Source organism: Scardinius erythrophthalmus, assembly GCF_964197995.2.
Source record: "Scardinius erythrophthalmus genome assembly, chromosome: 20".
NCBI classification, from domain to species: domain Eukaryota; kingdom Metazoa; phylum Chordata; class Actinopteri; order Cypriniformes; family Leuciscidae; genus Scardinius; species Scardinius erythrophthalmus.
In genome coordinates this window covers 22,476,617-22,496,942 of record NC_138240.1, presented here as the reverse complement: position 1 = coordinate 22,496,942, position 20,326 = coordinate 22,476,617, and the positions used below count along the sequence as shown (strand labels likewise).

The following is a 20,326-nucleotide window of genomic DNA, read 5'->3' as shown; positions in this document are numbered from 1 at the left end:
ACAAAGGTTTACATCGTCGTCCTTCAGGAATATCAGTTAAAGCAATTGGATAAGTTAACTTCAGATTGATGATAAGATTAAACATGCAATTCCAAACTCATGCGGAACATGCAAAAATTAAGCTTGCAAATGCATTTGGAATCAGTGACCCATTGTCAGGGCCATGCACAGACCTTTTGAGGGGCATGTATTGAAACTGAAAAAGGGCACCCCCCTCCCTTTTTTTTATTATTTTTTTATATTAAGATTATTTAGTAAGCCTACATAAAATGAAGAAATGGTCACATCTTCATGATAAATTCAATAACACAAAATAACAGTCGCAAAAGCTTTAGATTTGTTCACTATTAATAACAACCATACTAATATAGATCATATATATTCAGGGTTTCAGGGCTTCTTTAGCCCTAAAGCCCTAAAAACACATGTTTTAAGCTACATTTAAATACATGTGAAGACGAGCGGAGAGTAAGCCTATAGAATAGGCTACTATAGATTGAAAAATTAGCTAGATAGCGAATAAAGCATAACATTACTACCATAACATGATTGAATGTTAATAAATTAAGTGTATCAGCAATCATAAATCCAAGAATAAATTTCTTAGAAATATATGTTAGGTGACGAGGATCACTCAGTCGCTTTATGTGAGTTCCAGTACGAAATAGTGCGAGGGCGCACCTGTGCTTATGATTTTCCGATGGTAAAAACAAATTATAGGCTATTTTGTTGTATTACTTATCAATATATTGTTAATATTTTACAAAAGTCTAACTCAAATGCGGTTATGGGGGTTTTGACCAGCGAATGAGTGCAAATGTGCTTTTTGTCATTAAAAAAGAAGTCATAATTAAAATGGCGCCGGCGACATCACATTACATTTTCATCAACAGGTTAACGTTAAATTAGTTTGTTGTAGCTATATGGGCGCTCAGTTTTTCCTGTTGTAAAATACATTTGGCCAAAATCTCATTTTATAAAAGATGAAATGTTATGCCCAGGCTATTTAAGTGGGTGTTCAGTACTTATTCAAACACACACGATCTTTTTGTTTACCTTGCAAACCTTCAGTTGCTGTGACTGTCTACTCTGCTGTGCGGCATAGAGGGGGCGGAGTTATCAGGTTTACTGACAGTTTGAGGATCGAACCCGATTTACAAGCTCTTTTTAAAACTTTCATAGGCTAAATATTTGTAAAACAGACTGACAGACGTAAAGGCTGAACAAAAGCATTGATTTATAAAAAAAAGAAAAGAAAAAAAAAAACACGCACAAAAAAAGGCACTACCACTGCCACCACCTTTACCAAAACCATTCATGATTGGTGAACTACTGCATACTTGTACATACATGTATCTCTGTTCCTCCAGACACCTCCAGTTTGATTGTTTCTGCATATTTCTGCTTTCTCTCTTTGTTGTCATTTGTTGATTTTTTTAAATCTATTTGGTTTATTTTGCAGTCCCCTTATATCTTTTACATTTATTCCTTTAGCAAACACTTTCATTTGAAGGCATTTTAAATGAGGAATGCTACAAAAAAAGCGATTAAGCTTCTTACCAAATAACTAATAACCATTGTTAAAATAATTATATAACTTACTTTTAAATTATACTAAAGCTTCTGCTTAGAAGTAATGCCATAAATGGTCAGCTTCAAGAGACATGCACATATAATTAATTCAATTCAAATTATTGTCCAATAAAAAGGTTTTTTTTTTAATTAATGCATTTTTGTTCAGCAAGGATGCTTTAAATTGATCAAAAGTGACAGTAAATACATTTATAATGTTACAGAATATTTATTTTTCAAATAAATGCTGTTCTTTTGAACTCTATATTCATCAAATAAAAAAAACAGTTGTTTCCACAAAAGAGGATCAAATCAGTAATGATGTTGAAAATTCAGTTTCACCACCACATAAATTACATTTTATAATATGTTAATATAGAAAAAACGATTTTTTTATCAAATAAATGCAGCCTTGGTGAGCATAAGAGACTTCTTTCAAAAACAGACCCCAAACTTTTGAATGGTATAGTGTACAATATGAAATGGTTAATTGTGATTTCATGGCCACACAAAACCATTAAGCTTCTTTAGTCTTGTCATACTGTAAATATTACATTACCTGTTTTTCAGCACTGATGAAGCTCCTCCAGAGGTCTTGATTGAATGTTTCATTAGACTCTCTACCAATAAATGGTTATGTGATTTCACTACAAGAAAAAAAGCACTTTAATATTTTTTGGATTATTTGAGATGATTATTTTATTTTATTTTTTAATACAAAAAAAGAGCAAGCACTGGAGCGACAGAATTTTATGTCACACATTGTGTACAAATATTCACCCGACTGAAAAGGGGAAATAAAATTGTAGTTGTTTTGCAGTTGCTCAGGCCATAGTTTCATGCACATTTTATTAATGAGAGTCATCGGGTGGTTATCAGATTTTGGTGGGTGTGTTTTGTTCTTTCGAAGTTCCATAGCATCTGTAACATACCTTTGGTTTAGTCTTACCATCTAGTTAATGATCAGTGAGCTGGATTGGCTTTTGTCCATTCTGGTTGGTAGTTTAAACATCAGGCCAGATAAGACTCTGGTCATCATCAGTATCACTTATGTTCATCCAATGAGAGTGAGGAAGCCTTTCATTTCCCCCTGTCTTACTCTACAGTATCAGGTAGATCTACCCGAAGCTCCTTACGTCCTCCTGCCTTCATCGCTCCACTGGAACTAACACTCCACATACACAGAAAAGCAAAGACTTAGGAAGAGAAATGTATTCCCAAAGAAAGGGCTGGGAATGGTCCGTTACATTGTTGTCACTTGCTGTTTGCTTGGTAAGTCTTCACTTGTCATATTTTGTATATCTAAATATTGAAATAGCAAAGTGAAGAGTTTTGTCTTCCACAAGTTTTCTTTATATGCAGGTTATAAGTTGAGGTCATACTTAATTGATTAATTTTCCGAAATAGAAAATTGATCCAAAAATAAATGTGAAGCATTTCATAATAATGAGATATTGAAATATGTATGGAATTTTGACCATACAAAATCGTCTGTCAGCATGTGGAGAATGAATATTGTCTATAAATGAAAAATGATAATTCCAGGTTGGCGTTATGCTTTTTCCAACGATACCCATCCAGACTCCGCCACCTCTAGCTTTATTAAAAGTTTTCTGGCTATAATTGTGGTACAAAATATGATTGGTTGATTGGTCAGAGGCATTTGCAAAAGTTTAAAATCTGTTTGCATGGAACACAATACATTTATCAATGTATGCTTGGTAATTTCATTTGATTTATTTGTGTATTTGTTTGTGATTTTTGTGAATCACTTTAGATTTATTTGTGGATCCATTTTTGTGAATATGAAACAAATAGCACCTCATTTGATCACATTCACACTTTTTCTCGCTGTGAAATGTTTTTTTTTCTTCAGAGTGTAAATACTTCTGAAAATGATTTTTTACAAATTGTATAGAAAACATTTAATTTCCTTTCATTGTCATTTTTTGAATAAATAAAAAAAAATTAAATACATTACCATTCAAAAGTTTGGGGTTAGTAATTAATACTTTTATTCAGCAAGGATGTATTAAATTAAACTGTTGCTATATATATATATATATTTATATATATATATATATATATATATATATATATATATATATATAATACAATGAATCCTGAAAAAAAAATATTTTGACCAAAAAATTTGAACATTGATAATAATAATAAATGTTTTTTGAGCAGCAAATCAGCATATTAGAATGATTTCTGAAGGATCATGTGACTGAAGGCTTTAGTAATGATGCTAAAAATTCAGCTTTACCATTATATTAAAACAGTTGTATGTTTGTAATTGTAATTACATTTTGACTTTAGCATAAGAGATTTCTTTCAAAAACATTGAAAAATCTTTGATGTAAATGCAGGCAAAAAACTGAACTCAGCAGGAAAAATCCTTATTGTTGAGTTCTGAGTGCTAAAGATTCGATACAGATCTACTGTATAAGACACTTGACTAAACTACATATTGTTACATCCATATCTATGTTATATCTCTGTCTTTTGCAGGTTCTCACTGGTGCTCAGCATGAACCAGGCTACTGCTCGTTTTATGAGGACTGTGGCCTAAACCCTGGTGTGGGGGGAGCTCTTATTCCCCCTAGGGTACCCTGTAAGGACTACAGAAAAGCTGTTAATGTGACGGGAGACCACTATGCACTTTTCAAATCTGTTTGCCCAATGTTTGCCAACGGTGATGGTGAAACACTGGGCTGCTGCTCCATCAGGCAGCTCACAGCTCTACAGAGCAGCCTGACGCTGTCCAAAGCCGTGCTGATCCGATGCCCATCCTGCGCAGACAACTTTGCACATCTCCACTGTGCCACCACCTGCAGTCCCAACCAAAGTCAGTTGTTAACAATCACCAAAACCGCGAACATCACACAGCCATCTGGCATTGTCAAGGAAGCTGTGGTAGGTTACGAGGCATACATATCCACCAACTTCTCAGATGCTTCGTTTAGATCCTGCAGAAACGTAAGAATCCCAGCCACCGGAGGGTTCGCTATTGCCACGATGTGCGGCCGCTATGGTTCGACTCTGTGTACACCGCAACGCTGGTACGATTTCCAGGGTGACTCAAGCAATGGACTGGCTCCTCTGGATATTAATTTCAGGCTCTTGCCAGAAGGACAGACCGCTGGACTCCCACAAGGAGCGTTTCCGTTTGCAGGAAGAGCGTTGAATTGCAACGAGACGACACCTTCAGGGGGTGAGGCCTGTTCCTGTCAGGACTGTGAGCAATCTTGTCCAGCTGTACCACCGCCACCACCTTTACCAAAACCATTCATGATTGGTAGACTTAACGGCGTCCTTGTCATCTGTATCACAGTCTTTGCCTGCATCTTTTTCCTTTTTATTTGTTACGTAGTTTTAGAGTGCACTACCTACTACCGAAAGTCAAGGAGCGCTCGGAAGGGCAAGAGCACCACGGACCAAAACGAAAATGAGATTAACCATAAAATCAGTCCTAAAGATGTTACGTTCTCTGACAGAGCCAGTCTTGCCACTCAGGACTTCCTAGGGTCTCTTTTCCAGACCTGGGGAACGATTATGGCACGGTATCCTGAGTTTGTGCTTCCGGTCTGCCTTGTGGTTGTGATAGTATTCACAGTGGGAATAAAAGACATAGAACTGACCACAGATCCTGTCCAGCTCTGGTCAGCACCCCAAAGTCGTGCCATGCGTGAGAAGGACTTCCATGATAAACATTTTGATCCATTTTACCGCACCAATCAGCTGATCTTGACCGCTCCAGACCGGCCCAGCCACTACTATGACTCCTTACTCTTTGGCGAACAGAACTTCAGTGGCATCATCTCTAAAGGTAAAACTTCCTGTTGTTTCACTTGTTGGTCAAAATAATTAGTTTGATGGCTACACAAAAAATAATTGTGATTACCAATAAGGTTGTCAAAAATTAACTCATTGTGAAACATGTCAAAAGTATTAAGCATACTATTTAGATCTAGAGAAGTAGCGACAGATCTCTTCCGTATTGTAATGTACAATGGATTATCGAAAAAAGAAAAAAGGTGCGGATGGGTTCTACCTTGGTTCTATCCATCAGTTGTTGATTGAATGGAGATGGATCTGAATGTGAGCTTGCAGTCATTTGTACCACATGACTGCAGCATACTGTACTTCACCGGTGAGAATATCACTAGAAAAAGTTTTTGCTCATAGCTTTCTGTATATAGTCCATTCCCAATTGGAATAACCACTGTGAAGTTGGGATGTGTAGCCTCAAGCAGTCCTAATGAGTGTTTTATGTAGCAATGCTTTCATTTTTGGGAATTTTCTGTTCCCCTGAATCTTAGGTTTCAGTCATTCATATAGAGGCTTACTGAGTATGTTTCTTTCTCACAGATTTAATCATAGAGCTGCTGGAGCTTCAGCAGAGAATCCAGGCAATTGAATTCTGGTCAGATGATCTAAACCGAACTGCAAGCCTTAAAGATGTTTGCTATGCGCCACTCAATCCAGACAACCCCTCTTTAACAGACTGTGCTGTCAACAGTCTACCGCAGTACTTCCAAAATAGCTTGGACAACCTAAACGCAAAAGCAAACATGACGGAGCTCGGCGTGACTAAGGAGGTGGATTGGAGGGACCATTTCATCTACTGTGTAAAGTAAGTCACATATCCATAACTGTAGTTGTTACATTACCTTAGGAACATTTCCAGGTTTTTGAAGTTCCACTGAACAAGTTTCAAGTTGTTTCAAGAACTGGGACTTTTCATGTTTTTGCATGCTGGGACTTTCTGCAGTTTACATCATAAACTGCATCAACTGAAACTGACTCTTTATGAGTCTGTCCGTTTAATAATTTGCTCACCGATTGATTCAAATACATGATTCATTCAGGAACGAAATAAGAACTGGTTCAATTCAGAATTCTGTAGCATACTCTTCTCTTAAGCTAATATGTACTACTACTAAAATATAAAATATTTTATATTAATATAACTAATATATGCTATGCTACTACGAATTCAGTCTTTATGACATAGGCTACTCGCATACTCTTGAGTAGGCACTTCTTTTAAATAAGTACTTTGAAACTTTTAAAAATAAATGTTTTAGTAAGAATGTGTATGAATGTAATCCGAATGGATGAAATACTACTTTCCTCATATTGTCATTGTCATCTGACCTACCAGCATTAGTTGTGTGTCACTAAATGACCAAATCCTCTTCTATGGCCTCATGGCAGAGTAAAGTATCCATAGGATGTAGGTCATCCGTGTACTTTGTGCATACTGTTTTATGAATTTGAACACTATTCATATACTGTTTTTGCCAACTGTATAGTATAGCTAAGTCTATATAGCATGCATATTCGTTGAAGCCAGGGACTGGCTGCTATATAGCATACTACTACTATAATATAAAATAAATAATAAGAGTAGTATGGTATTTCGAATGAAGACTTTATGAGTCATTGAATCGTTCGCTCAACCAATTTCATCATTCAAAATCACTGAATCATTCAGGAATGAAACGAATGAATGATTGTTGTTGCCGCAAAAAAAGACAAAGTAACTTAATTATTCTTGTCTATTAAACTGTTTTATAAAAACAATATCACACATAACATAATTACATTCTGCTTACCCACAGCTCTCCATTATCATTTAAAGACATCACAGCTCTTGGCATGAGTTGCATGGCAGACTATGGAGGTCCTGTCTTCCCCTTCCTGGCTGTAGGAGGATATGAGGGTAAGGCACAAAACTGTCTGCTAGCATCTCATCTTTGTCTTAAAGATTTACTGAGCTGACTTTCAGCTTTCCGTTACATTTTCAGATGAGGCATACACCATTGCTGAGGCCCTGATCCTCACCTTCTCCCTGAACAATTACGCACGATCCGACGTTAAATTTAAGGTGGTTCAACAGTGGGAAAGCATGTTCCTCAAAATTGTCCAGGAATATCAGAAAAACACAAGCACAAACTTCACATTTGCCTACATGGCTGAGGTGAGATTCTGGTTGACCATATGCTGAATAGATCAAAGAAGCCAGTGTTTAAAAGTGTCATAATCGAATGATCTGGTGCCCCGCAGAGGTCTTTGGAAGATGAGATTAACAGAACGACTACAGAGGATATCCCCATATTCATGATAAGCTATGCTGTCATCTTCCTCTACATTGCTGTGGCTCTTGGGGAATATTCATCCTGGAAGCGTATCCTGGTGAGTGAGTAACGGAGTGGTTAATGGCTTACTGGGAATTTCCTAATTTCTGATAACAGGGAATAAAGGAAGAAGCTTTTATTTTCTCAAAATGAAGGCCTAATGGAAACTCAAAGTAAACTGTTCTGAGCAATTTGAATGATACATTCTGGATATCAAAAACGAAGTCACATACCCATGTTTTAAACGTTTTCCGTTTTGAATGACTTTTTCTCAAAATATTTCACATTTGTTTCTCACTTGATATAGTATGGAGGTCAGAAAATAATGAATAATAAGCTTAGTTATAGATTGAGTATTATCTCCACTTTCCAAAAGTATTTCAGATGAACTATCCATTGGCCTAGTTTGACAAGTAAATATATTCCAATGCTGCTTCTACAAACCATGGTTGTATGGTTGTCTTCTTAGGTAGACTCAAAGTTCTTGGTCGGACTGGGTGGTATTCTGGTCGTCGGCTGCTCTGTCTTGGCCTCGATGGGTTTCTATGCCTGGATTGGGGTTCCGTCCTCACTGGTCATTCTGCAGGTGGTGCCCTTCCTCGTGCTTGCTGTGGGAGCTGATAACATCTTCATTTTTGTTCTAGAATATCAGGTATGTTTCTTTCTTCATTCTGTTACTTTCTGGCATATTTTCTAGGCGTCAGCTTTTAAATGGTCAATCTAATCACTTTATTTCACTTACAGACTTCTTTCACAGTCCTTAGTTCTATACAGTAGCATTCAAATGTTTTTTTTTGTTTTTTTTTTTAAGATATGTATACTTATTCTATCTGTCGCTAGAGCGCCTATTGAGATCAGAGGGGGGGTTTACTCGGACAGCAACTACTAGCTGGCCTCCGTTACACATATATTGCACCTAATCATAAACCATGCTCTTTTTTTTTTCTCTTTTCCATGTTAAATCTCAATCAGAGAGATATGCGCAGACCAGGAGAGCAGAGGGAGCAACATATCGGGAGAGTTCTTGGAAATGTGGCTCCCAGCATGCTCCTTTGCAGTTTGTCTGAATCTGTTTGTTTCTTCCTGGGTGAGAATTTCCCACTAATCTAACTCTGATTCATCCCATAAAACACAAGAACAAGAGAAATTTTCTTTTTATACAATTATGGATAGAAACGAGGAACATTTATTAAATTACCTGACCTTTACTCACATGTGCATGTCAGTGAAACATAAAGCTTATTAAATAGAGATATGATTGATGTATAGTGGCAATAATGTACTTTGAATGAGTCATATATAATGCAGTCAATGGGTTCAGATTAATTCCATGTATGAGTAAACACTCTAAACACACCCTCATTGTCTCTTTGCAGGTGCTTTGAGCACTATGCCGGCGGTGAAGTCGTTTGCCCTATACGCGGCATTGGCCGTGCTCATGGACTTCATTCTACAGATGACTGCCTTTGTGGCTCTGCTCTCGCTTGATGCTCGACGACAAGATGCGAACCGTTGTGAGATAGCTTGCTGTGTTACTGTGACAACTCCACACCCATCCAAACCCAACCAGGGCATCCTGCTCCCATTAATGAAAAAATACTACGCCCCTGCACTGCTCAACCCTGTCAGCAGGGTAATAGTGGTACGTTCCTACTTTAAAGTATTATGGTTTCTTTAACTACAGTCATTTTAGGATTTTTATTACAACTGCTACTTTTCAAATGTCTTTTATTTATATATTCAATGGATTTACCTTTATCCCAGTTCTAGACTTTCAGTCATAAAATATGAAAATCCATCATAAAGATATAAAATAGCACATTTTTAAAGCTATAGTAATAAAAACAACTTGTAAAATATTGTGTTAACCTTTATGGTAACACTTAAAGCCTTTATGTAATGTACATTCATAATGTACTTTACAATGCATTAAATCTTTTCATAAAACAATCATTATTTTTATATTTGCAGATTCCTTGTTACATCTGAAAGTGGTTGTCATGTGTTTTAATGCTTTCTAAAGGTTTAACAGTGAATAGATATGTATTATAACTGTGGTTACAATTATTTATATTGACCATACAAGGCATAATTAATGCATTAAAATACTTTTATAATGAATCAAATATTAAAGTAAAGTTTTATAATTTATATACATTTTACAAACTCCTCAGCTGTCCTTGGCCTGATTTCCAACACAACCAACAATTAATTTTGCCCACTAATAAAAGTTATTAAAAGCTATAATTTTCTCAAAATGTTCATTCATTTCATTTTACTATTTTTAGGCTACATAAAAATATGAAATCAGGAATCAGATATTTTATTCCAGTATAAATGTAAATTAAAAAAGTAAAAGTATGTGTACATGACTAAAACAAGTGTCCTTTGTTTAAAACACTAGAATTTCATGCATATCTTTCAAAAAAAAAAAGATGGTATGGTGTTTTTTTTGTTGTTTACATGCTTTTATATAATACAATTAGTAATAGTTTAATATCATGATGTTTTGTTCTCTTAGATGGTGGTGTTCCTTGTGATGTTCTGCGCCTCTGTGTTCCTCTTGTTCAATGTAAAAGTGGGCTTAGATCAGGAACTGTCCATGCCAACTGTAAGTACAGAAGTTTATTTAACACACCAATAAAAATACATGAGCAAATATGCCAAAATGCCAATTAAAAACACTTTCAGTTATTCAATAATTAGTTACCGTGTTGTCTCTCTCTTCCCCCGTGTGTAAATATTAACAGGATTCCTACATGCTGGACTACTTCGCATACCTCAATAAGTATTTTGAGGTTGGCGTGCCAACGTATTTTATCACGACCAAAGGGTTCAATTTCACCAGTGCGGAGGGCTTAAATGCAGTGTGTTCTAGTGTGGGATGTGACCAGTTCTCTTTTACCCAGAAGATCCGATACGCCACTGAGTACCCTGACCGGTGAGCACCATATATCTCCCCTGTATATCTCCACTATAAGTCTTTCCGCTTTCAATGAACTAAAAATGTGATTTGGTGTTCTGCACTCCTCTACTCTTTACCTTACTTTGCATCACATCAGACCTTGAACTTGCAGATTTGTGTTATCGATCTTGAAAGTCCACAGTGACACGGTCCTGGCAAGATACTATTATTAATGTTTGAGAATTATACAATGAAATGACTATGACAAAAAAGCTTTATCACTTCTACCTCTTAGTATTCTTTGAATACTGCCTCTGCAGTCATTCTAATTATAATGTTAGAACAGAGACAAAGATCTTTATAATACTGGTAAAGAGCCAGATAAATGATGAGCTATGGCTTTACTACCATACAAAAGTTTGGGTGTTGGAAAGATTTTTCAATATTTTTGAAAGAAGTCTCTTTTGCTTACCAAGGATGCAGTTATTTGATCAAAAAAACTCATTGCTCATCATTTCATCATTATTTGATGAAAAATATCAAAAAATATTTGATTTTTTTTTCCCTATTTGAATATATTTTATAGTATTCATGTGATGGCAATGCTGAATTTTCAGATTCATTACTCCAGTCTTCAGTGTCACATGATCCTTCAGAAATCATTCTAATATGCTGATTTTCTGCTCAAGAAACATGTTGAAAATAGTTGTGCTGCTTCATTACACACATACATTTTTACAAAATACGAGATTTTTACAAAATCACAATCTCGCTGATTGCTCTAGATCTTATTTGGCTATCCCAGCATCCTCCTGGGTGGATGACTATATTGATTGGCTGAACCCTGGATCCAAATGTTGTCGTATCTATACAAATGGCCCAAACAATGGAGAATTTTGTCCTGCCAATGAGAGTAAGTGTTTATGTATAAATTACCAGTTAACTATTGAAGCTTTTATGTTTATGTATGGTTCAATGAACTAAATGTGAAACTTTTTGACAGCGGGTTTTTTTACGTGTACCAAGAAGTGTATGAATAACCCCGAAGATGGGGTTCTGCGGCCCAGTGTTGAAGAGTTTTACAGATTCCTGCCAGACTTTCTGAGCAACAGACCTGACCTTCAGTGTCCAAAAGGGTAAGAAATGCTACTACATCTGGTCATCTAAAGGACTGAATAGAAGCTTTGAATGTTTAGAATGGTTATAGTGTATTTACTAAAAATGTTCTTATTTCATTTACAGTGGTTTGGGAGCTTATGATAAAGCTGTAATTAGAGACAATGAAACTGGGGAAGTAATAGGTGAGATACATAAATTTGTACATGTAACATTTTGCATTCACCTTCTATAGTGGTTCTTAACGGGGCCAGGGTCCACTCGGGGGCTTTAGCAAACTTCCAATGGGGCTTCCAAGATGCCTTTAAATTATTTAAAATAAGACAAATCAAGCTTTAATATAAGCCTAAACAGCTAAAACAAAAACAGGTTCTTATTTTAAATCACCGCCTCAACAACGTTTTTTGAAAACATGGACATATGAAGTAGCATAATTTTAATAGTGTGATTTCTAGACTTGGAAATGGCTATGATAATTAATAAAATATTAAAAAGAAATGGGCATTTTTAAAATGAATATACATTTCCCTATGCCGAGCTCTAAAATATTTGATTGGGTAGAAATTGTGAATAAAAATATTATGAGAATCACTGTTCTGTGGAGCTGTTAAGTCATAACGTCAATTTGTTGGCTTATTCACAATTGGTTCCCTTAAGAAATTTAAGATTAGCAGTTTCCGATTTATGAGTAAAATTTATTACTAATATTACTGCAAGAGATTTTAACATTTTGTTCTACAACATAAATGACTCACCTTCATACAGTACCTCATTCGTGATTCTTGAAACTGTCGTTTTTTTAAAAGCTAAAAAGATGCTAAGCTACAATGGCTACAACACTTGTCTCAATTCCTTATACACGTCAACTCACATCCTTATGGTAGTTGAAGCCCTTATTTGGTGAATTGTTCACAATGTTTGAGGTATGACTGTAATTTATGTGACGAAGCCACAGACTTGCTAATTCTCTTCCAGGTTTTAAGGCCTCAGCATAATGACAGAGAAACGAGCTCCTATAATGCATTGCTAATGTTAGCATACGTCCATGTGAGCTAATGTTACGTTACTTTGCACGAACATGCATAACTTTGTTCGACTGTCATGAATATATGAAATGTCCATTGACATCAAGTACAAGTTAGCCAAGCATAGATGAATCTTACCTGTCCAGGAGAAAATTAGCAACGTTGGCGTCTGTGTTCAAATTCTTCTCCGTTTTCAGCCGTCTCCATCTTTCAAAAGCATCTCCAATACAAATTCTGGTTTTATTTCGGACTTTGTCACGACGAATTTCTGAATTATAACGAGGTCTTTTTGATTTAGTAACGTTTGACATTTGTATCCGACTAGAGTTAGGGTAGGTTAGAGCAAAGCTGGCAACCCGGATGCCGAAACACTACTGACTTCGTGATTGGTCGATAGGTGGAGGGAGGCGCGTCAGGCCAAAACACAAAATGACAACATCAACATCAGTTGAGGGCTGCAAGTCCACTTTTTAAATGACAATATCCTAGCCATACTACTGTTGTCAGTGATATAAGTATTTGAAATGAACATGATTTCTTAATGTCTAGTGACACATCAGGGCCATTTTATGATTAATTGAAATAGATTTCTTACATACGGTTCCTTTAAGTGTTTCAGTCTATTCACAATTTATCATGACATCTCTCCATTTACAGCTTCTCGGTTCATGGCCTACCACACTCCTCTGGTCAACTCGCAGGAGTATACGGCTGCGCTGCAGAAGGTCAGAGAGCTGGCGCGTAATATCACGCTGACCATGAGGCAAATCAACGGCACCTCTCCTGACTTTGAGGTCTTCCCTTACACGTAGGTGTCGTCTTCTAATCCTCCCTTATCTTACCATCCTCACCCTTGCTGTTTCTTCTACGGGATAAGATAAGAAGCGATAATCAGGAAATGTAATGTTATTGAATGATAACGCGTCCTTGAGCTACTTCATAAATTGCAAAACTACATCACGAATCCTTGAGCTACTCTATACATTTCTTGCAATTCCAGGATAGAACAGGGATGTCACGCATCCATTTTAAAGGGTCATGAAACCCTAAAACACATTTTTTGAGATGTTAACAGATATGTGCTGGTGGCACAACAATGAAAACAGCAATACTACTCATTATGTTTATTATTAAAGTAAATGTGTCTTTTTTTTCTGAGCCAGTTTAAAGTCATGAAAAGTGATATATATGCGTAAATTCTGAGTGGTGATTGGTGGCTCACTTGGTGCTTCATGAAAAAGAAGTGTGCTTAATTATAATGAATGTGCACTTGTAGAGTACTTCAGATCTTCTAAGAATATTTTTAACTAACTCTACTTGCTTTTAATATATTGTTAATGAAATAAAAGGCCTCGCAAGTGTACTTTAAAGAGATTACACTTTCATGACTGTTTCTTGACACAATGAAATACATTTTTAAAAGTGCACTAATGACAAATTAAAAGCTTTACTTTAAAGTACATTTTAAATCATTGTTTTTTATTTTGTTGTGCTTTAAAGAAGTACCGTACACTTATTTTGATGTTTACAAACATATGTTAAACGCATGTAAAGTACTTACATTTTAAAAGTACTAAATTGCAACTTCACTATTACAAATGTGACCCTGGACCACAAAACCAGTCACATGGGTCAATTTTTTGAACTTGAGAGTAATCTGAAAGCTGAATAAATAAGCTTTTCCATGGACGTATGGTTTGTTAGGATAGGACAATATTTGGTCGAGATACAACTATTTGAATATTTGAAATCTGAGGGTGCAAAAAAATTAAAACATTGAGAAAATCACTTTTAAATTTGTCCATTTATGTTCACGATTTTGCTGCATTCACTCACATGTACGGTAGGAAATTTACAAAATATCTTGATGGAACATGATCCTTACTTAATATCCTAATGATTTTTGGCATAAAAGAAAAATCAATAATTTTGACCCATACAATGTATTGTTGGCTATTGCCACAAATATACCTGTGCAACTTATGACTGGTTTTGTGATCCAGGGTCACAAATGTGTATTTATAAATACATGACATACATGTTTCATTAGAAATGACATTAAAATATATTTTAGTTTGCATAAATGCTTGTCAGTACATTCGGCAGTACACTTTAACCATATTTAAGACACAATAAGTAATTATGAAATTGCATATAAAGATGTTCTTAAGTTCAGATGTTCAAAAAGCATTCTTAAGGCCCGTACACACCGGGACGAATATCGGCACGCGTTATTTGCCAGCGTTTTTCAACGCGTTTTTTGTGTTCACACCCAAGCAATTTTCGCTGACGATGAGCCGAGTGAACATGCAAATTCATTCCCTGACATTAGATGGCGCTTAATACCACTCCATAACAGTTCTCTTTTATCAAGATTTTTGTAGTCGCTGTCGCGTTTGTCATATAGTTCTTTATGTTCCGACACCAACGAGACCAGCAGCTCTACATTCATCTTGCCTTGCATCTTCCTCGTCTTATTTCTTCCCGGCAGTGTTTAGACGCTAACTCAGCGTATATCTTCTTCGCCGTTACGTATGTGTGCTCGGCAAGACCGTTTTGTGTTTGAGCGCCCCCAAGTTGTGTTTTACTGTAACTTCAGAAGCTCCAGACACGTGAGCAAAAGCGCCAATCTCATTGGTCGGATAGTTTTTGAGGCGACGCGTCAAACCAAAAAAACTAACCCGAGGCGTTTTTTAAAAAATTACGCTTTTACGCGTGGCGTTTTTCGCGTCGGTGTGCACACTCACATTGGCGCCCTTTGTTTAGTCACGAGGCGTTAAACGGCGGCGAATATCGCGCGCGAAATTCGTCCCGGTGTGAACAGGCCTTTAAGTTCAACTAATTGCATTGTAATATACATTTAAACTATGTTGCCATTAAGTGAATGACATGCAGTTAATTGTGCAAAAACTACATTTAGTTCCCACTTAATATTATTCTTTTAAAGTATATCATATTCATAATAACAGCTCTTTTTAAAAGTATGCTAAAGTGTACTTCTTTCACAAGGGTGTCCAAGATAAAACATGGCCAAAGAAAAAAAAAGTTCTTAGTTCTTAATACAAGTAAAAGACATGCATTAAAGTTTTCATTAAATGCACAAGAAGAACCAGGTTCAAAAATCTCTGTGCCCTGACTCTGTGATCTTTCATTTCGCAGTGTGACGTACGTGTATTACGAACAGTACCTGACCATCGTGAATGAGGGTCTGTTCAACATTGCCATGTGTCTTCTCCCCACATTCGTTGTGTGTTGTATCCTGCTCGGCATGGACTTGAGATCAGGCTTTCTGAACCTGCTCACCATAGTGATGATCACTGTGGATACGGTTGGCGTCATGACGCTGTGGAGTATCGATTTCAACGCTGTGTCGCTTATTAACCTTGTGACTGTGAGTGTGTCGAAGAAACCATTAGCAAGTTTGCATTTCATAAAACCAATGACAGTGTCATTAGCGATCCCTGACATTATTAACCCACGGTTTGTTTTGCAGGCTGTTGGTATATCGGTGGAGTTTGTATCTCATATAACACGCTCATTTGCTCTCAGCATTGGCCACACAAAGGTGGAAAGAGCAAAGGAAGCCACAGCGAACATGGGCAGTGCTGTGAGTACCAGAACAACAAAGATGCTAGACTTGATGAATTTTTAAGACCTGCTCAGCTATGCTATTCCAGTCTAGTTGTGGTGCCATTACATATGTCTATGTTCTCTTTTCCAGGTGTTTGCTGGAGTTGCAATGACCAACCTACCTGGAATCGTAGTTTTGGCATTTGCTAAAGCCCAGCTCATCCAGATCTTCTTCTTCAGACTCAATCTGGTCATCACTCTACTCGGCATGGTCCACGGCCTCATATTTCTGCCTGTGCTGCTCAGTTTCTTTGGTATGTTGCAAAAATGTCTGCAAGCGCATAACTGCATATGTCATTGGTGCATAATCAAGTTCAAAAATACTAGTTCTAATTCTAAACAAAGGCTATGTTCAGACTCACCTGGCTTCAAGAGGCACGGTAACTACTGATGCTGGAGACTAGGGTCTTTAGCATCATTGTTAATGCGTCTGCTTCCCGAAATCGAGTTTGAAACAAGCTCGGAACGGGTCGAGTAGGACCAAGCAGCAACCTTGCGGTCTCTTTCTTGAATCCAACATGGAAGTGACTTAAACTGCAATTCATCGACTGGCCTCTAGAGACAGGCTCTAAAAGAGAATCCCATGTTAATATGCCAACTTTACAGCAGAAAACATGTTTACAGCCCTGTACAAAGTGGTTTTGGTCTATATAGCTGATTTTGCCCTTCATGACAACTGTGAGGGGGGTGGATTTTTTTATAGCTCATCCATTAAAATTATATCAAGCCTTAAATTTCTGCATAATTAAGGGCGTGGCCACTTTGAGTGACAAGTGGATTGCCGCTGCTGTCACTACTAGCCGTTTGTCTGCTGTTTGTTAGCCGTCACGTCACCTCAGCTAATCCCGCCTCTTTGCCTATTTTCGGTCATCCGTGAGTGACGCGCGGCCAAGATGGCGACGGCCATTAATGGCTTTAAAAGAGGTTTCTTATGCTCATCAAGACCGCATTAATTTGACCAAAAAATACAGTAAAACCGAAATATTATGAAATGTTATTACAATATAAAATAACAGTTTTCTTTTTGAAAATATGATCAAATGTAATGTATTCCTCCGATGGCAAAGCTGAATTTTCTAAATTATTACTCCAGTCTTCAGTGTCAAATGATCCATCAGAAATCATTATAATATGCTGATTTGCTGCTCAAAACGATTCTTATCATCAGATAGCAGGCAGACGTCGATTCAACGTTGATTCTTAGTTGTAAAGGTTAGTATCAATCATCAATCAAATTTCAACGTTGGATCAATCTTTACTATTTATTACGTTGAAAATAAAACATTGATTCAATGTTGAAATGCGGTTGAATGGCGTGTCTGACGTTGATTCAACGTTAATTCGATGAGCAAAATGATGTTGTTTCAATGTCAGGAGAGACGTCGTTTCCATGTTGGTTCAATGTCAGTTTGCTATCTGGGTTGTAAACTGTAGTGTTGCTTCATATTTTTGTGGAAATCAAGATAAATCTTTTTCAGGATTCTTTGATGAACAGAAAGTTCAAAAGAACAGCATTTTGTAATTGAAATCTTTTGTAACATCATAAATATCTTTAAGGCCTGTACACACCGGGACGAATTTCGCGCGCGATATTCGCCGACGTTTAACGCCTCTTGACTAAACAAAGGGCGCCAATGTGAGTGTGCACACCGACGCAAAAAACGTCACGCGTAAAAGCGTCATTTTTTAAAAAACGCCTCGGGTTTGTTTTTTTTGGTTTGACGCGCCGCGTCAAAAACTATCCGACCAATGAGATTGGCGCTTTTGCTCACGTGTCTGGAGCTTCTGAAGTTACAGTAAAACACAACTTGGGGGCGCTCAAACACAAAATGGTCTTGCCGAGCACACATAACGGCGAAGAAGATACTGTATATGCCAAGTTCATAGACAGTATATAAACAGTAGCGTCTACACTGCTGGGAAGAAATAAGACGAGGAAGATGCAAGGCAAGATGAATGTAGAGCTGCTGGTCTCGCTGGTGTCGGAACATAGAGAACTATATGACAAACGTGACACCGACTACAAAACCGGGGTATTTCTGTTTTACATTAAGCGCCATCTAATGTCAGGGAATGAATTTGCATGTTCACTCGGCTCATCGTCAGCGAAAATCGCTTGGGTGTGAACACAAAAAACGCGTTGAAAAATGTTGGCGAATAACGCGCGCCGATATTCGTCCCGGTGTGTACAGGCCCTTACTCTCACTTTTGGGTAATTTAATGCATGCATTCTTGCTTAATAAATCTAAAACTAACACTAATTTATTTAAAAAAAAAATCTTAATTGACCCTAAACGGTCATGTAAATTAGATAACTAGACACCAATTGCTGAATTAAATGCATTTTAAAGAGGTCATCTTACAACAATGTAGCACACCACTGTTTGAATTTCGAAAAACTGTATTCAAGACAGTATAGCATTTTTAGAATATTTGTACATTTGTGTTGTACTTGCAGCTGAGCTACAGTACATACAAACAAAACAGTATTATTAAATCTAAATAGTGCAAATAAAGTGTGTAAGAAAAGAGAAAATACATAGTGTAACTGATGAAGAAATATAAAAGGGATCATGTTAAAAATGATGTGCTTCTTTGTATATATTGTATTAGAATTTGGAAAAAGAGAACAAAATTGTATATAAATACATTTATATATAAAATATATATATATATGTATTGTGTGTGTGTGTGTGTGTGTGTGTGTGTGTGTGTGTGTGTGTGTGTGTGTGTGTGTGTGTGTGTGTGTTAGAACAGGTTTGGATTAAACAAAATGGAACGGTTTTATTAACTCATAAATTGACTGTCTGTGTTGCTCAGGTCCTGGTGTGAACAACGCACTTCTGCTGCAGATTCAAGAGAAAAAAGCCAAGGAGATGGAGCTCAACAGCAAAGCCACATATGACAATGTTAGCTTCGAAAACCACGAGAAATCGAACGGCGAAATCCCCGTAGAGCCTTCGTGTCCAGTAAAGGCCGACATTATCTTCAACACCACCCAAGAACCCACCCAGTGGGATATGGCCATTATGTAGCCCAAGACCTCTTGCAAACTGCTCTTCCTCTTCCTTCCAGTTCATTTACCTATTACACTGAATTTGCACAGACATAAGATTGCCATTACATACACTACTGCATGTAAGCATTGGAGGGAAAAACAACCAACCACATTGAAACTTTCCAAGCAGTATCACCTCATGCTACAGTATGTCAGCTCTATACCTCCTTATGTGGGCTTCTCGATAGCATTGCGTGACTGCTATCAACCTGTCCGTCTCCTTCTGAAGATGTTCATGAGCGAGAGCGACTTGCCCAGGTCACACCTGAGACAAAGTGATATGGATACAAATGAGGAGCTCAATTCCACTGTTTTAGAAATAAGGATATTACTACAGTAGATGAGAATTATTTTAGTTTTTTATTATGCAATATTTGTTGAATGTTATATTTAATTATTATTGTTGTTTAGGTTTTATATTGTCATTTTTGCATGATAGTAATTGTCTTGTTCATAATAGAAACAACTCTGAAAGGAGGGAAATGTAGCTCAAATAACACTCCAGTTTAAAGAGTGTCCGCTCTTGCATTATAAGCATTACTGTAGTAATATTAAATGCACTGTGTGTATTTCTACATTCTGCAAAAAATCATTGAATGTTAAATAGATTTCAACTTTGCATTCAAAGTTTAAACTTACTGTTAAAGTAACTATAAAGCACTTTTACGACAGTTTATTGACTGTATGATTGTAGGCAAACCCATTTCAGAGGCATTTCATTTTTAATTTCATTACAGAGGAAATATTTAAAAACATGATTGTAATACTTTCAAACACTGTCAAATGGCACATTAAATGAAAACAGTTATATTTCTGTTGCAGGAAATTATATGAATTAAGTATTAAACTATACTGTAATATTGCCTTTTCTCAC

The 20,326-nt window shown here is 36.8% G+C and overlaps 1 protein-coding gene across 1 annotated transcript; it reads left to right on the top strand.

Moving 5' to 3' along the window:
- Nucleotides 1-2,531: 2,531 nt before the first annotated feature.
- npc1l1 (NPC1-like 1) lies at nt 2,532-19,429 on the top strand (the record flags this gene model as incomplete). Its single annotated transcript, XM_081349530.1, has 19 exons — nt 2,532-2,684; nt 4,087-5,404; nt 5,947-6,211; nt 7,203-7,303; nt 7,389-7,561; nt 7,648-7,776; nt 8,188-8,370; nt 8,691-8,805; nt 9,095-9,360; nt 10,240-10,329; nt 10,469-10,659; nt 11,409-11,536; nt 11,627-11,759; nt 11,866-11,924; nt 13,422-13,572; nt 15,924-16,155; nt 16,258-16,371; nt 16,486-16,648; nt 19,215-19,429. 19 exons carry the CDS (start codon nt 2,532-2,534, stop codon nt 19,427-19,429), a joined length of 4,179 nt encoding a protein of 1,392 aa, XP_081205656.1.
- Nucleotides 19,430-20,326: the final 897 nt, after the last annotated feature.